Source organism: Onychomys torridus, chromosome 14 (assembly GCF_903995425.1).
Source record: "Onychomys torridus chromosome 14, mOncTor1.1, whole genome shotgun sequence".
NCBI classification, from domain to species: Eukaryota; Metazoa; Chordata; class Mammalia; order Rodentia; family Cricetidae; genus Onychomys; species Onychomys torridus.
The window spans coordinates 71,201,839-71,220,391 of NC_050456.1; the positions used below are offsets into that span (position 1 = coordinate 71,201,839).

General features: G+C 45.6%; 1 protein-coding gene across 1 annotated transcript; it reads left to right on the forward strand.

The window, feature by feature from the left end:
• Positions 1-5,528: 5,528 nt before the first annotated feature.
• Positions 5,529-11,253, forward strand: LOC118595728 (serine protease inhibitor A3N-like). Its single transcript, XM_036206487.1, has 4 exons — positions 5,529-6,135; positions 8,011-8,284; positions 9,216-9,366; positions 10,314-11,253. The coding sequence occupies exons 1-4, from the start codon at positions 5,529-5,531 to the stop codon at positions 10,506-10,508; spliced, it is 1,227 nt and encodes a 408-aa protein (XP_036062380.1). The 3' UTR covers positions 10,509-11,253.
• Positions 11,254-18,553: the final 7,300 nt, after the last annotated feature.

Sequence of the window (18,553 nt, forward strand, 5' to 3'; positions counted from 1 at the left end):
CTTTGGGCCTGAGGCAAGTCAAGTTTTGTGTATCTAAAGACACTATCAAGGGAATGAGGACTGAGGACATGGCCACGTGGGTAAAGTGCTGGTCCCACATGCAGGAGGATCTGAGTTTATTCCCTGAGGTAAAAAAAAACCAACTATGATCGCATGAACTTGTGCTCCCAGCTCTGGGGTGGACACAGGTGGGTCCCGGGGCTCCCTGGAGAGACAGCCTTGACAATTCAATGGTCCATGCCTATGGAGACACCTTATCCGAAAACCAAGATGGAGGAAGAATGACAGTTGAAGTTGACCTCTGACCTTCATGTGGATGTAAACATGGATGCACACATACACATTCACAATCACATGGAACCACACAAAGTAAACACTCAAGGAGAAAGAGAAGAGGGCTATGGAGTTAGCTTAGTGGTGGAATACTGGGTTGGCTTATATATGTGAAGGTTTGGTTCCCCCGTACTGTGAGTGTGAGGAGACAACTCCCAAGATGGGAAGAAATGTCTGCAGCTCAGGTGCCTGTGCATGGAATTCTTATAACTCAAACAGTTGGATAACAAAGCCATCTTTCACACCACCAGGAAGGCCGTATGGTTCCTCAGCTGTTACATCAGTGTGTCCTCATAGCCAGGCTGGGTATGGGTCAGCAGGGACCAAAGCTGCGGTGACTGACAGAATGGACACCATCCAGCTGGTCAGGATCACACTCCTGCATTGATTCAGCATTGACTAGTGTCTGGTCCTGGGATCCTTCAGAATAGACAGTCAACAATGGGGCTCACCTCAGCAGGGGCTCTGAGGATGCAACAAGGTCTTAAGCATGAAGGACAGAGCAACAGTGGTGGCCATCATTGTCTCTGTGGGGAGAGAGAAAGAAGATCAGGAAGAGGGGCTTCTGCCTAAAAAAGAATCTGCTGAGAGACACTGCTGTGGTGTTGAAATGATCCTCATGAGATAGTTACAGAAATCAATAATATTAAGCCAATTCATGGTTTAAGTACTTTTATTAATGATGAGACCAAAAATAAGCTTATGCCTCCAAAAAGTCTGTAGTTGCCCTAGCTTAGGGACACAGCATGTTTAAAGGAAAAATTTACAAATATCATAATTTACAAACAAGTTAGGTGTAGGTCAAATTAATTTGAATTGTTTTTCCCTGACAGAGCAGAGTTACTATTTCAATCACAATTTTGAGTTATAGTTTCTTATTTATTGTGATTTCTGTTAGTTATTTGATCTATCCTGTGCACCATGGACATGTCCCTGGACTTCAAGTACATGTGATGGCAGACTTGACTGTGGTGGGGACTGAGAAATCTGTGAGGAAACACAAGATGGAGTCAGAGCATGAAGGACTCCCTTCGTCATTTCAGTGAGAGCCTGCAGGTTGTCTTCTGACTTGTCTGTCCTTACTCTCTCCCTTGGTCCTAAGGACTAAGAGGGAGAGGACTGGTCTTGTCACATATCTGGTGATGCAGAATTAATTGCCCCCAAATAAACATACAACTTGAAAAAACATGAAATATCTCACAGTGTTAGGCACCCATGAGGAGCCAGGTTGGGTGGTTCTTCCTCAGGGCATATTGTGAGTCATTCTGTTGGCTGAAGACTTGACACGTGCTGGAGCTTCCATGTCCAAGTTTGCTCTCGTCACTTTCTTTTTCCTCTGGTGCTATAAACTGATACAATATCTAGTGTTTTCTGGGCAATCCCCTACCGCTGAGCTAACCCCCAATCCTCTCACAACTTATCACGGGAAATCTCTCTGGCGCACTGAAAGGGCTGCTCAGGAAGGCAGGTGCATCAATTGGGACAGCTTCTCCACAGGCTCAAGATGTTATCTGCTGGCATTCCTTAGTTTTGGGATTCAAGTTAGTTGTCTGCTAAGTTAATAGACACAAGGTTTCTAATTGAAATATATCTTTGTATACCTAGAAAACCTAATTAATATGGCTATAAATTTGACTATTATAGATGACTATTAATCTGGGCTTTATAATTATACATCACATGTTTAAATTAGCTGCATAAACATAACCTTAAAAAAGAGTAAAAATACATACTGTGTAACAAAATTAACTTTAAAGTTGTATCAATAACCTAAAATTCAAACCAATGTAAAATATTTGAGATTAACATTTGTTTTTTTTGCATAAAGTAGATGCAATAATCTATCTTTTCTTTTCATTGTAATAATCTACCCTTTTCCCTTTCATTAATATGTCATATTCCCCTATCTTCTCTAGAAAGGGATTGCCTCTAGCCATTAACACACTGGGTGCCAGGTATTGCAGGACAGAATTCTGGGTTCAAATCAGGTTTATTACCATGTGAAATCAATGAGGTCCACTCATGACACAGAACAAAGCTGAAGTGGAGCCACTGGTTCAGCTGCTGATGTCCTGCCATTTCGCTCAAGTGCGATGAGAAACGAACTGCAAGCCATGCTCTTCTGTCCCTCACTCTCTGCTCCAACCAGCCCAACAATGGGCAGCACCATTCCCCCACAGTTCTTAAGGGCTCACACATCTTGAGAAAAGACAACACACATTGGAACAAAAAAAGAAAAAAAAAACCCTCCATACAATTGGTCATTGTGCTGAATGGCAGAATTCCCACAACTGTAGTCCCCACTGATGGAGGCATTTTCTCAATCGGGGTTCCCTCCTCTCACATGGCTATAGATGGTGTCAAGTTGACATACATCTGGCCAGTAGAGAAGAGATACAACTGGAAAGGCAGACTCTAAAATTTGGACTTGAACTAGGTGGAGGGTGCGTGGCAGGAGGCAGCAGAAGCAAGTGATTGGCACACAGGAGTGTCAAAACATAGACACTTCTATTCAGGTAGGGTGGATAGGGCCCTTTCCAAGGTGCCCAGTGCTCTCTCCATGATTACAGAACCAAATGTAAGAAGCCAGTGTGGGGAGATACAAAGATTCATTGAGGATTAAACTATCAAGGTTTCTCTCTCTGGGGTGGCAGAGAAAATAAGCAAAATGCCAGAAAAAGACACTTTTTTATGACAGTGGGGTAGGGAAATTTGAGCTGATTCAGCCTGTTGGACTGAAGGAAACTGGGTGTCTGTGCCTGATGTAGCAGTTGTTTTTTGAGAAGGTTAGGATGGTTCCTGATAAACAGAAATGCACCTTGGGTGATCTGCTTCTCTGGAACACAGAGATCTTAAGCTACTGTTTACTCAGCCAAAAATCCTTCTTGTTAGGACCAGCACCTCCATCATTTTGGGGACAACAGCTTTTGACCAAACACCAGCCTGCTGAGTTTGACCACACTGTTGACACAAATACCACAGCTCTCATCCTAAAGGGAATAACAGATACTTTATAAGAACAATTTTGAGTGACAGGATCTGAGAACACAGATTTAGGTTACTCAAATTGCATATTCTAGTGTGGAAGCAGTTTCATGAAAACTTGATAGCCTAACCAAACAAAGTCACAAATCAAGGCAAGATGAAAATGCAGGGGTGGGAACCTCAGGGAGGCAGATGCATCATTGAGATCAGGGAGCTTCTCCACAGGATCAAGATGTTATCTGCTGGCATCTTAGCTTCTGGAATGAAGCTGGTTGTCTGCTAAGTGAATAGACTCTATTATCACAAGGTTTAGTTCTGACACAGAGGGAGTAAACATGGCTGTTCCAGAGAGCAGCACTTAGTCAGTGAGAGGTCATTAGCCTCTGATCTGGAGTGTTCCCATCTCTCTACAGGACTGAAATTTAGATCAGCCAGCCAGGCTCTGCAGACACAGATTCCTTTAGGAGTTTTGCTTCACTGCCAGACAAGGCAGCTTCCCTCCAGAGGTCTGATAGCCAGAGAGGGAGATGCCCATTGCTGCCAGACAGGACGGTTACACAGATGCAGGTGGGATCTGTCAGGATCAAGGCATGTGTTTAATAATATGTGAGTTTCCGCAAAAAAATCAGGGAGCATGGACATAAAGTTGTTTTATTCTTTTTGAAGTTACTTTGAAAATCTTGGACAACTATTATCTGCACCCCTATCTGGGACAATTCAGATCTGTGTCCTGAGTTTTGAACTCCAACTTCTTCCCAGTTTCACACTGACCATTAAACAATCAGAGAAAGTGATATCCAGAATGGCAATCCAGTGGGCTTGTCATTTGGAGCAAAGTTAGAGGATTTCCCTTCAGGATGTTGTTCTGCCTCCCGGAGCTTCTAAATACACACTAAATTCATCCCATGTGTACATTTCCTAACTGAGCAGAGTACAATTTGTTCAGGCCAGCATTTCCTAAGAAGAGGGAGGAGTCCCTGTTGGGAATAAACAGGCATCAGTGTGCTTGTAGAGATAACAACACACCAGGCAGGCAGCCACCCCGAACCTCAGAACTCAGCAATCACAGGCGCTGGCAGTGGACTTCAGCTCTGCAGGTAATGCCCAGGACTCTTTCTCTCTGGAGACAGAAAAGGTACCTTTGCAGGACTGTGTCCTCTCTCCTCTGTTTTTCCTCCTCACCTTCCTCTTCCTTTAGCATCTATGTTCTCCTCTGAACTCATCTACAACATGGACAGAGGCTAAGGTGGGTGGCATTGTTTGCCATAAACATAAATCTTCATCTGAAGTTTTTAGGATGCTTGTGCCCCAGTCAAGAAGGTGTAAGAAGGAGATTGTCCTCTGGAAACTCCCCACCAAACCCACAAACTCCTAATAAGCCACACACTTTTACTAAAAGTGTACCCTGGGTCACTTAACAAGCTGTCCAGAGAGGTCTACCCCTTTGCTTCCTACCACCACACAGTCATCCTGACAGACAAAATGGAATATGGTCCAGGTGTCAGAGACACAGACACTCTTCTATTTCCTTCCCATCAGGAAGTCTTCCAATATGAGATACAAACCTCCCTATTGGTTCTTCTAATATCTGTTCAGAGGTGTCACAAGTCTTTGTCACTGCATCAGTTGTCTCCAGAGGTGCCCCCAATTAATCCTTCACACTCCCATAAACAAGCACTAGATTCAGCCCAAGGCTGTGAGATTTCTTAGACATGTCTGCTGGAGGTTGGGGTGGGCAGGGTCCTGAACAACTGGTCTTAGGTTCCTTCCCTCAATTGGGAATAGAGATTGCTGATGGGGTGAGGACTCAAATGCAAAATAAGGGGTCCCCTGCTTTCTCATGAGTCCTTAAGCCAATCCAGGAGAGGAGAGACATTTTCAGATTGCACAAAGCTTGAATCCATGCTCAGGTTCTTTTCTTCCTTATCTTGTGATCCTGACAAATCCCTTCAATCCTCTTGGTCTTGTTTCTCTGTTAGGAATACTGGTTGCTGCAACAGCACTTCTTCCTGGAGTAAAAGGGAACAGAGGCTGTGGTACTACTATCTGAGTGTCCAGAGCAACTCCCATGCACATTCTCAAGGGCCTCAAGGGGGCAGAAGAGCAGGGACACAGTGCAGGAACACAGTGGGAAGAAAAGGAGGTACTCAGGGAACCATGTGACCCTCCTAAACAAAAGGATCTTTTATTTCAACCAGGAGAACAAACTAATGGCTGAGATATGCCCCGATGTCCTCTGCCAACAAGATGGTACATTGAGAAGGGACACTGCAGTCAAGGAAAACCAAAAGAACAGGACACCAGTGGACAATCTAACACTGACCTCCACCAACACCGACTTCGCCTTCAGCCTCTACAAGGAACTGGCTTTGAAGAATCCAGATAAAAATATTGTCTTCTCTCCGTTCAGCATCTCAACAGCCTTGGCCATCCTGACCCTGGGAGCAAGGAGCAAAACCCTGGAAGAGATTCTAGAAGGTCTCAAGTCCAATCTCACAGAGACCTCTGAGGCAGACATCCACCAGGGCTTTGGGCACCTTCTCCACAGGCTCAGCCAGCCAGGGGACCAGGTGCAGATCAGAACAGGGAGTGCCATGTTTATTGAAAAGCACTTAGAGATCCTGGCAGAGTTCAAGGAGAAGGCAAGGGCACTATACCAGGCTGAGGCCTCTGCAGCTGACTTCCAGTATCCTCATGAGGCCAAAAAGCTCATCAATGACTATGTAAGGAAACAGACTCGGGGGAAGATCAAGGAACTGATCTCTAACCTGGATAAGAGCATAGTAATGGTACTGGTGAATTACATCTACTTTAAAGGCGAGGATGGTCATTATTTCTTGGGTGGATGGAGGGGGTATTGCCTGGGTACCTTGTGTCCATTCACTGACCACAGGAAAAGAGGTGCACAATGACTTGGAGACATGGCTGCCTAACTTCTTATTGCTAACAGGCCTTACCTCTCCTCTGTGGTTTTCTGGATGATGGTTGAGGTTCCTAGTACTTACTAAACAGAAACTCTGAGCTCTCAGCCTAAGTGGGATCAATTTGACTGACTTAAACTTAGTGACTAGCAGAATGGATTGCTTGCTTGTCCAGTCTTCCCTGAGTCGGGAGAAGCCATGGCTGCTCCTGCAGAGACAGAGTCCCTCATTACGCCCAATCCAGCATTTCTACTCTGTCCTGTAGAAGGTGCTATCCCTACTGGAAAGCCTCTGTCCCTAGGAGGGTCCAGGTGGTCTGGAGACTTTTTATCTAGGGGCCTGGCTACCCAATCTTAAGGAGAATGTAACGTGTGCAATAGCTAGTGAAGACCCTTCATGCATTCGGATGCAGGACCTCTCCCCTGATCCTTTCTGCATCAAGCTGGACATGGGTGTGGAAAAGCAGAGACTGGGGGAAAGCATTAGTGAGAAGAAAGACCAGCCATGCAGTGCTTTGTGTTCAGCGTCTGGCTGCTTTATGGAATTTTGCTTTTGTAAAAATAATAGCCTGGCAGCCTGGGAGGTCACAGTGCACAACACTCACTCCTGAGCCAGGGAATCTGGAGGTAGGGAGCTAGTGATTTGAGAAACTGGCCTGGAATTGCATTGGGTAAGGGTTTTGCGGTGGACATCCAGAGCCCACACTCCAAAAACCTGCCTGATAGAGACCAGGAATTGAGGCAATAGCCCACAAAACAATTCCTGAGAAAATCCTGAAGTGGCTAGACCTAGAGGCTGGACACGGGACAGTTTAAGGCAGAGGAGGACAGGCTCTGAGACTCTAGACAGAAAACCAATTTGCCATGGACAGAAGAGGATAGGAGGACAGAGGATATTTGTTCAGGATAGAGCCAGAGCAGCTCTGCACTGAAGAGAAGGAAAGCAGAGTGAGCAGCTGGAGGATTACTGCAGGGCGAAGCTCTCTTGCTGAGCCCAGAACCCAAGCTCCAGGGCTGCTTGGCAGTGAGGAGGAGTTGTATGTTTATGCAGCTGCATCCTGAGCCCAAGAAGTTGTCAAAGTACCAAGTCCCCCAGGGTGTATTGTAGATGGTCACATGCACTTGGGATGTGCACAAAGCCTGGGCTGGATATCTGTGATTCATGGAGGTGAACATGGCCAATGGGGGAGAAGAGGACTCATTACTCATGTCTTAGTCAACCTAATATAGGATCCTCTTAATCCAAATCTAGAAGTTACAGGTCCCCGGAGCTTGAGTCTAAGCCCACTCTTGGCTCTGGGCTCAACCTTCCATTTGTTTGTTCACATTGAGGAGCACTATCAACAGATCACTGCCTGGAGGTTCAGTCTCTTCCTGTTTCCTTCAAATCTGTCCCCAAACAACTGCCTTCTAGACAGGGTTCTTCCTGAGGAAGAAGGGATCCCCAACTCTCCCCAGGCACTGGTCTCTCTACTTTCACTCACATTTCCCTCTAAATCACCCCACTCTGAGACTCCAGATTGTTTCTCAGGTCCCTCAAATACCCAGGCTTCAGATTTGAGTTTCTCTTTCCAAACCAATCCTATGGATCTCTTCTCATTCGTAGTTCTGCATCTGGCAAGGTTTCTTTCTAATCCAGACTATGTAGCCACCAAGAGATACTACACTCTCTTTTGGTGAAAATGGATTGATTGCTATTTTGACTCAGGAAATTGGGAGGAGGTGGTGTCTCTCCTGTGCTGTTACATTCTGACGTCCTGCACCACATTTAGGGAAATGGAAGAGACCATTTGATCCTCATGACACATTCGAATCTGAGTTTCATCTGGACAAGAAGAGGTCTGTGAGGGTGCCCATGATGAACATTGAAGACCTGACCACACCCTACTTCCGGGATGAGGAGCTGTCCTGCTCTGTGGTGGAGCTAAAATACATAGGGAATGCCAGTGCCCTGTTCATCCTCCCTGATGAAGGCAGGATGCACCAGGTGGAAGCCAGCTTGCAACCAGAGACCCTGAAGAAATGGAAGGACTCTCTGAGGCCCAGGTGTGTGTCCAAAGTACCTAGAGCTGATCTGGCTCCCCATACTGCTGTTAGCCCAGTGTCCCTGTACCTAAGAGTCTCACTAGCACACAGTATAATGGTTGGAGAGTCAACAGAGACATGTGGATTCAAGGTGAGTTTCCCCACACCCAACTCAGTGGTTTTTGGACAGATTTTTATTGCCATTTGTGTTGTTCACAAGATGAGATCAGGTAGAACAGGAGCTGAGGACCCCTCTGTGTCTAACAGGCTGTAACTACAGGAATCCTGAATGGGTTTGGAAGGCAGAGGGAAGTGAGGTTGAGATGAGATCAGCTCTGAGAATCAGCTGTGCCCTGTGTAGCCATCTCATCCCCTCGTCACTCATTCATTCACCATTCATGGGATGATGACTTGAAGACATGCTATGTGCTGTGCTTGAATTTAAACCCTGAAAGGGTATCAGAAACTCAAGCATATAATTTCTTATGATCTTGGGCTCACTTTAAAACTGAGGAAGAAAAAGTAGATGATTGAAAATACAATTAATCATCATTTGACAAGTTAAAAAACAAGCAGCAGTGATGTTAAAAGGGAATGTCCACGGGGAAGGAAACCAGTGGTCAGATGCAGTGAGCAATTTTAAAAAGAGTGATCATTAGATGAAGTCTGAGGGTCCACATGACAGGGAGAAATGCATTTTGTGGGAGAAAAGCATTCTTGGTAAGAGAACCAACAGCTAGTACCAAGCCTCATCGCCTGCCCCTTTATTATAAACTCTCAGACATTGATGGTTAGTTCATGCATTAGGAAAGCAAAATCAAGTGGTCTAGGATGGATGGAAAGAGGGCTGCACTCTAGTGTGAGGGCATCTGTGGAGAGGTGCCCTAGCAAAATGGTGGATTGATCTGGCAAGAGAGTCCAGTGATTCTTACATTTCTCATTTTAATCTCAGGAAGATTGATGAGCTCTACATGCCCAAGTTCTCCATCTCTACTGACTACAGCCTGGAGAAAATCCTTCCAGAGTTAGGCATCAGGGAAGTCTTCTCCGAACAGGCTGACCTGTCTGGGATCACAGGGGCCAAGGACTTGAGAGTCTCTCAGGTTAGTCAAGAAACACTGGATGGTTCTAACTGGGTGCCAGTATATGTATGGTGCAGGCCAGGTGGCCAGGGGAGATGGTAAACGTGGGAGAAAGCCCGCATTGTGAAATTCCTTCATCCTGGGAGAGTTGTTTTACAGCCTAGACACTCCTGCTGGAGAGCATGCAGCCAGTCCCTCCTCTCTCCTTTGAACATAATCTCACCCAGAAGTCCAAGGCAGAAAGAGCCTGTGTGTAGTCTTAGAGCACCATAGACACCATCCTGTGCTACAGTGCAGATAACACTCACAATCCACTGCAGGGCAAAGCATTTAAGCCTCAGCTTCTTCACTGCAGAGCTGATCCAGTACTTCCTGACTAGCACACAGAATAGAAGCAGTAAAGGAAAAATCAGCAGATGATTGGCAGTTGTAATGAAAAGCTAAAGAGGAGGGGAGAAGATGCCTTAGGACCCCAAACTACATTCCCTGATGTAGAGTCAGGCAATGTCTCTTGTCCGTACAGTGCCAACTCTGACCCCTGGGTGCAAATCTGTGCAAATAGGACATGACAGTTTAATGAAGAGAAGCCATGCCCAGTGCATTGTGGTTGTATGTACCAAGGATCTGGAGCAGGAGGGATGCCAAAACCTGCACTTGCTTCCAGGACACAGGGATGCTGTTCACTGTGGGTCTCCTGAGAAGCTGCCTGTGGAGTGAGGACTGGCATTGCCTACAGCCATCTTCCTGTTTGTAGTGAGTTTGAGGGCAACACAGACTCTCAAAGACTAAGCAGACCCAGGGCATGCCTCATCTCACACCCTGAGCAGAGACTTGGAAACACAAGGGGTAAAGCTCGCTGTAGGAACAAACAACTTCACCAGCAGCTGAGGCCAGCAGCAAATACTTGCTCCAGGAATCTCCTCCCCTGCCTTCCCTGCTCTTTAGTGAGTGATGTCTTTCTCTTACAGGTGGTCCACAAAGCTGTGCTGGATGTAGCTGAGACAGGCACAGAAGCAGCTGCTGCCACAGGATTCAAAGAGGTCCTTTGTTGTGCAAATTTTATATCTATGACAGTCCATTTCGACAGGCCATTCCTGATGTTCATCTCTGAAACAGATACTCAGACAACCCTCTTTCTGGCCAAAATCTCCAATCCTAAGTGAGGTTAGAGCTTCCCAAGTGGAGAGGCTTCTGCTCAGGAGCCCAGGCAGAAGCCTGCATATGGATGTGTACATCCTGAACTTCATGTTCTGATTGGCTTTGTATACCTGGTTTGGACAGTGACCTTGTCTAGCTCCATGACTCCTACATACACAGGAGCCTTGGACTGTGAGTGACAGGCTCTCAGGCCTCTTGGGAGCACCTGATCATTTTTCTGAACCTGGAATCTATCTTTATGCCCTCTCCCTGCTCACTCACCTGTATTGGACTGTACCCCAAATGTGGGCACTATCAAGTAGGTTCAGTCCCAGTATAGTCTCTAGACACATCCGCCTCCAGCTTCCATAGCCTTGATGGGGTCATGCAAGCTCACAGGCCAATCCATGAGGACCAGGACCAGGACTGAGAAGGGAAGCTGCTGCACCGAATCTCACTCCTGCATCTGGTGCCTCCTGGAGACAAGTTCTTGCCTTGTGCTTTCCTTCCTCCAGGCCCTCGACTCTGCCACCCACAGCCCTTTGCTGCAGATGCTGGCCTTGCACATATCTGGCCCACTGTTGGAGCCTTCACTCATTTTGAGGGGCTTATTGGTCAGACCAGCTCCTTTTCCCCAGCACTCCTATTTAGGGCACAGTACCCATTTTCTAGGTTGGCAACTGATGACCCTAACATGATAGACATCTCCACCTTCATCACCCAAAGTGCAGGGTTTGGAGCAAAGGATCAATAAAAATATAATTCACTCAGCACCTGTTGGCAGTGGTGTGCCATCTAGTGACCACAGTGTAGTAGAGATTGTCACTCATACTCTGTGACTCCTGTGATGGACCTCTGATCCTCATATTATTATCAGTCCTTATTATGGATGAGGAAACTGAGGCACAGAGACTCTTAGTCATTTCCCATGACCTCACAGCTAGACATTATGATTGGTGGGATGTGCTTCAAGTGTCCTGATGCCAGAGGAACAGTTTTTACCAAATGGGGATCTGTGCACAGGCATCACCATGGTGGTGTGCAGGTGGATCATAAAACAAGGCTCTCGATACTTCATAAAGAGCTCAAAAAAGCACATATGCTTCATGTGACCTATGTGTTGAGGTCAGAAGAGGGTGAGAGGTCATCACATGACCAGAAAAATGTCTTGGGCAGGGTTCCCAGTAATGGAGGCATTTCTATGAATCTGAGGGGAAGTGAGTCTTTGGGAAAACACAACAGAAGGGTGGTGGGGAGAAAGAAGCAATTACAGACACATGATGGCCAACAGCCTGGCTCTGGGAGGATTCTGAAGTTCCTCAGAGCCACAGGGAGCATCCAAGGGGTTAATTGGTGTTTTAGGCAAGTTACTTTGTGTGGTTACAATGCAGAAAACTGAGTAGTTCAGAGGTCGGGTTATCATTGAGGGATTTTTCAGCTGGAGAGGAGAGTTGATGATTCAGATCAAGATATGAGCTTTCTTGGTGGGTTGATGCAGAAGGAGAATAGGAGGCCTAGAAATTTGGGTCAGGGTACCTGGTAATCATTGAGAATCCTCTGAGCCTGGAAACACAGCCAGCAGCCTGTACAGAGAGGGAAAGTTGAACATTTAGTTAGAGACTTAATTGTGTCTTAAGGATCCTAAGGAAACTCTTGACAGGTGGATATGAGATCAGCAGAGAATTGCAGCCTGGTGAGGTCCTGAAAGAATCCACTTCCCCAGTGATCACTGGGATAACATTCTCTGAAGGATGTGAACTGGGACAAAAAGGGTACCCATCTATTGAAAGCCAACAAATGTCCAACCATCTTTCCAACATGTAGCAGGGCAGGTCCTGAGGCACTACCAGCACTCCATGGGCACTGACACGCCCCAGCTGTATCCCAACAAATTTCCTGGATTCAGTGCAGGTGTATAAGGAGCCTGGTGCTGAATGCATCTCAAGCTGACCAGATCTGTGTCTGGAACTTGTGGACAAAGTCTGAGTCCACCTCTTATGGGAGTCTAGGACCTAGATATCAGGATTCACTTTTCATCATTCCCTGGGGACTGAAGATTCTCTCACTTCTTGGCCATCAAACATTGCCGTGGTGATGAACTCCCTACAGGGACAGGTCCAGCTTTCAATGGATGTAATGGAGTGTGGAGGGGTAATGGAAGGACCTGTAAACTGCAGTTTACTAAGGTTGAAGGCCTGGGAACTCCATGTTTAGCTCAGGGGTTTCTACATTTTGAACAGTCACCTTATAGAAATTTATCAACAGTAAGTGGCTGTGTGGTTGATGAGGTGGGGGGGAGGAGTGAAGTGGAGTGAGGTGGGGTGGAGTGGTAGTCTTAAAAACACTGCACAATATGTTTCCTTCCAGGCTTTGCAACATGGCCCATCAGGTCTAATAATAATCTGACATTCTGTAGGCTGTCATTTGGTCTTATTGACCATGTCCTTTGCCCTACAAAATCTTTTCAGTTTCAGGAAGTCCCATTTATTAATTATTGCTCTCAGTGTCTGTGCTACTGGTGTTACATTTAGGAAGCGATTTCCTGTGCCAATGAGTTCAAGACTATTTCCTACTTTCTCTTCTGTGACGTTCAGTGTAACTGGATTTATGAGGTCTTTGATTCACTCTGACGTGAGTTTTGTACATGGCCACAGATATTGATCTATTGGAAGTTTTCTACATGTCAACATCCAGTTATTGCAGCTCCATTTGTTGAAGATGCTTTCCTTTATTCCAAATAATAGCCTACAGAATGGGAAAAGATCTTCACTAACCCCACATCAGACAGAGTGCTGATCGCCAAAATATATAAACAACTCAAACAATCCAATGCAAAAATGGGTTAGAGAGCTTAACAGAGAATTCTTAACAGAAGAAACTCAAATGGCTGAAAGACATTTAAGGAATTGCTCACCATCCTTAGTTTTCAGGGAAAAGCAAATCAAAATGACTGAGATACCATTTTACCCCTGTCAGAATGGCTATGATCAAAAACACTGAAGACAACTTATGTTGGAGAAGATGTGGAGCAAGGGGAACACTCCTCCACTGTTTTGGGGAATGCAAATTTGTACAGCCACTCTGGAAATCAGTATGGCAGTTTCTCAGAAAAATGGGAATCAATCTACCTCAGTACCCAGCTATACCACTCTTGGGCATATATCCAAGGAGTGCTCAATCTTACGGCAAGGACACATGCTCAGCTATGTTCATAACAGTATTTTGCATAATAGCCAGAACCTGGAAACAACCTAGATGCCTCTCAACCAAAGAATGGATAGAGAAAAATGTGACACATATACACAATGGAATACTACTCGGCAGAAAAAAAAAATGATATCATGAAATATGCAACCAAATAGATGGAACTAGAAAATATCATCCTGAGTGAGGTAACCCAGACTCAAAAGGACAAACACAGTATGTACTCACTCATAAGTGGATACCAGATGTAAGGCAAAGGATAACCAGACTACAACCCAGAGCTCCAGAGAAGCTAGCTAACAAGGAGGAGTCTACAAGGGACACATAGATAGCCCAGTGTAAGAGAAATAGATAAGATCTACATGAGCAAACTAGGAGTGTGTGTGTGTGGGGGGGGGTAATGGATGGCAAAGAATGGGGGATGAGAACATAAAGATACAGGAGGATCAAGCTAGAACAGGGACAGAGTGGGAGAGCAAGGAAAGAGATACCATGATAAGGGAAGACATCATAGGAATAGGAAGAGGCACAGTGCCAGGGAAGTTCTCAGGAATCCACAAGGATGACTGACCCCACCTTGGACTACTGGCAGTGGTCAAGAGGGTGCCTGGACTGGTCTACTCTGGTGACCGGACTAGTGAATACCCTAACTGTCATCATAGAGACTTCATCCAGTGACTGATGGAAGCAGATGCAGAGACCCCTGGCTGGGTGACAGGCTGAGCTCCAGGAATCCAATCAATGAGACAGAGGAGGGATTCTGTGGGCAGGGGACATCGAGATCATGATGGGAAAATGTGCAGAAATGACCAGCCACACTAGTGGAAGCCATGAACTGTGGACTGATAGCTGTGGAGCCCCCATAGGACTAGACAAGGCTCTCTGGATATGGGAGACAGTTGCTTAGCTGGAACTGTTTGGGGGACCCCCAGCAGGAGGATCAGGATCCATCCCTGGTACATGGGCAGGCTTTTTGGAGCCCAGTGCCTCTGGTGTAACTCCTTGCACAGACTTGGTGTGGGTAAAGGGGTGTGGACCTGCCTCAGCTGAGTGTGTCAGGCTCTGCTGACTCCCCATGGGAGACCTTGACTTGGGAAATGTAGGCATGAAGGGTGGGTTGGGGGGAAACTGAGTGGTGGGAGGAGGGAAGAGGGGGATCTGTGGTTGGTATGTGAAGTGAATAGAAAAATTTTTAATCATAAAAAAGGCTGACATATATGATCTTGGCCAAATTACTTGTCAGAGGTAATTACCAAGGTCTCATGTCTAAACATCAATAATCAGAGAATATCAACCATGAAGCACTGTGGAAGAGAGAAGAGTAGTAGTAGAATGGTCAGGCTGCCTCTTCCTCCCACCCCATCACTCACATCAGAATCCCACTCCAATATTAAAGCATGGGAAGAGCACTTATCGCTCCAGGTATTATGTGGTTGGCACAGCCCAGGAGGGCACTGAGGCAGCTGCCACCAGGGATTGAGAGTGACCTCCCTGCAGTGAACAATGCCAGCCACTGTGCATCATCAGAACCCACGGTAGCCATGCTCACCCAGAATGGCAGCAACATCTCTTTCAGAGACTAATCCTCAATCCAGGAAGGTTTGCTATAGTAACTTTCTAAGCAGGCTATAGGAGATGTGCAGTACAGAGCATTCATTCCCAGCCTATACCTTACTACTAGTACAAAATATGCAGCTTGTTTACAGTAGTGAGTTTAGAGACCTGTGATCCAAACTAAGGCCAGGACAGAGTATGTAATGTAACTACACCAGATGCCAGCATCCCAAGGGGGAACCACTGTGAACTGCATGAACTACAGATCCTCACTGAGCTTTCTCACCCTAAAACTGTCACAGCCTACTCCAGGGCCTTCTGTGAGGACGCTGAGCTGTCACCCAGCTGGATTCCCTCCATCTGTTCTCTGTTGTTGTTACTGAGGCCACAGTGCAGACAGTAGATAGAGAGGTGTGTCAGATTGCCCTTTGTCTCTGTGAAAACACATCTGAGATAACCCACTGAGGGAAGCAAAGGTTTGCTTTGATTAACAATTTCAGTGAGTTCAGGCCGGGGTCTGATGGCTTTGCTTTGGGCCTGAGGCAAGTCAAGTTTTGTGTATCTAAAGACACTATCAAGGGAATGAGGACTGAGGACATGGCCACGTGGGTAAAGTGCTGGTCCCACATGCAGGAGGATCTGAGTTTATTCCCTGAGGTAAAAAAAAAACCAACTATGATCGCATGAACTTGTGGTCCCAGCTCTGGGGTGGACACAGCTGGGTCCCGGGGCTCCCTGGAGAGACAGCCTTGACAATTCAATGGTCCATGCCTATGGAGACACCTTATCCGAAAACCAAGATGGAGGAAGAATGACAGTTGAAGTTGACCTCTGACCTTCATGTGGATGTAAACATGGATGCACACATACACATTCACAATCACACGGAACCACACAAAGTAAATACTCAAGGAGAAAGAGAAGAGGGCTATGGAGTTAGCTTAGTGGTGGAATACTGGGTTGGCTTATATATGTGAAGGTTTGGTTCCCCAGTACTGTGAGTGTGAGGAGACAACTCCCAAGATGGGAAGAAATGTCTACAGCTCAGGTGCCTGTGCATGGAATTCTTATAACCGAAACAGTTGGATAACAAAGCCATCTTTCACACCACCAGGACGGCCGTATGGTTCCTCAGCTGTTACATCAGTGTGTCCTCATAGCCAGGCTGGGTATGGGTCAGCAGGGACCAAAGCTGCGGTGACTGACAGAATGGACACCATCCAGCTGGTCAGGATCACACTCCTGCATTGATTCAGCATTGACTAGTGTCTGGTCCTGGGATCCTTCAGAGTAGACAGTCAACAATGGGGCTCACCTCAGCAGGGGCTCTGAGGATGCAACAAGGTCTTAAGCATGAAGGACAGAGCAACAGTGGTGGCCATCATTGTCTCTGTGGGGAGAGAGAAAGAAGATCAGAAAGAGGGGCTTCTGCCTAAGAAAGAATCTGCTGAGAGACACTGCTGTGGTGTTGAAATGATCCTCATGAGATAGTTACAGAAATCAATAATATTAAGCCAATTCATGGTTTAAGTACTTTTATTAATGATGAGACCAAAAATAAGCTTATGCCTCCAAAAAGTCTGTAGTTGCCCTAGCTTAGGGACACAGCATGTTTAAAGGAAAAATTTACAAATATCATAATTTACAAACAAGTTAGGTGTAGGTCAAATTAATTTGAATTGTTTTTCCCTGACAGAGCAGAGTTACTATTTCAATCACAATTTTGAGTTATAGTTTCTTATTTATTGTGATTTCTGTTAGTTATTTGATCTATCCTGTGCACCATGGACATGTCCCTGGACTCCAAGTACATGTGATGGCAGACTTGACTGTGGTGGGGACTGAGAAATCTGTGAGGAAACACAAGATGGAGTCAGAGCGTGAAGGACTCCCTTCGTCATTTCAGTGAGAGCCTGCAGGTTGTCTTCTGACTTGTCTGTCCTTACTCTATCCCTTGGTCCTAAGGACTAAGAGGGAGAGGACTGGTCTTGTCACATATCTGGTGATGCAGAATTAATTGCCCCCAAATAAACATACAACTTGAAAAAACATGAAATATCTCACAGTGTTAGGCACCCATGAGGAGCCAGGTTGGGTGGTTCTTCCTCAGGGCATATTGTGAGTCATTCTGTTGGCTGAAGACTTGACACGTGCTGGAGCTTCCATGTCCAAGTTTGCTCTCGTGACTTTCTTTTTCCTCTGGTGCTATAAACTGATACAATATCTAGTGTTTTCTGGGCAATCCCCTACCGCTGAGCTAACCCCCAATCCTCTCACAACTTATCACGGGAAATCTCTCTGGCGCACTGAAAGGGCTGCTCAGGAAGGCAGGTGCATCAATTGGGACAGCTTCTCCACAGGCTCAAGATGTTATCTGCTGGCATTCCTTAGTTTTGGGATTCAAGTTACTTGTCTGCTAAGTTAATAGACACAAGGTTTCTAATTGAAATATATCTTTGTATACCTAGAAAACCTAATTAATATGGCTATAAATTTGACTATTATAGATGACTATTAATCTGGGCTTTATAATTATACATCACATGTTTAAATTAGCTGCATAAACATAACCTTAAAAAAGAGTAAAAATACATACTGTGTAACAAAATTGACTTTAAAGTTGTATCAATAACCTAAAATTCAAACCAATGTAAAATATTTGAGATTAACATTTGTTTTTTTGCATAAAGTAGATGCAATAATCTATCTTTTCTTTTCATTGTAATAATCTACCCTTTTCCCCTTCATTAATATGTCATATTCCCCTATCTTCTCTAGAAAGGGATTGCCTCTAGCCATTAACACACTGGGTGCCAGGTATTGCAGGACAGAATTCTGGGTTCAAATCAGGTTTATTACCGTGTGAAATCAATGAGGTCCACTCATGACACAGAACAAAGCTGAAGTGGAGCCACTGGTTCAGCTGCTGATGTCCTGCCATTCCGCTCAAGTGCGATGAGAAACGAACTGCAAGCCATGCTCTTCTGGCCCTCACTCTCTGCTCCGACCAGCCCAAGAGTGGGCAGTACCATTTCCCCACAGTTCTTAAGGGCTCACACATCTTGAGAAAAGACAACACCCATTGGACCAAAAAAAAAAAAAAAAAACCCTCCATACAATTGGTCATTGGACTGAATGGCAGAATTCCCACAACTGTAGTCCACATTGATGGAGGCATTTTCTCAATCGGGGTTCCCTCCTCTCACATGGCTATAGATGGTGTCAAGTTGACATACATCTGGCCAGTAGAGAAGAGAAACAACTGGAAAGGCAGACTCTAAAATTTAGACTTGAACTAGGTGGAGGGTGCGTG

Excerpts from the sequence above, each read along its gene's own strand:
- LOC118595728 (XM_036206487.1), top strand. The coding sequence starts at position 5,529 with ATGGCTGAGATATGCCCCGATGTCCTCTGCCAACAAGATGGTACATTG. Across the intron at positions 8,285-9,215 it reads AAGGACTCTCTGAGGCCCAG|GAAGATTGATGAGCTCTACA; the intron begins GTGTGTGTCCAA and ends TTTTAATCTCAG. Across the intron at positions 9,367-10,313 it reads AGGACTTGAGAGTCTCTCAG|GTGGTCCACAAAGCTGTGCT; the intron begins GTTAGTCAAGAA and ends TTTCTCTTACAG.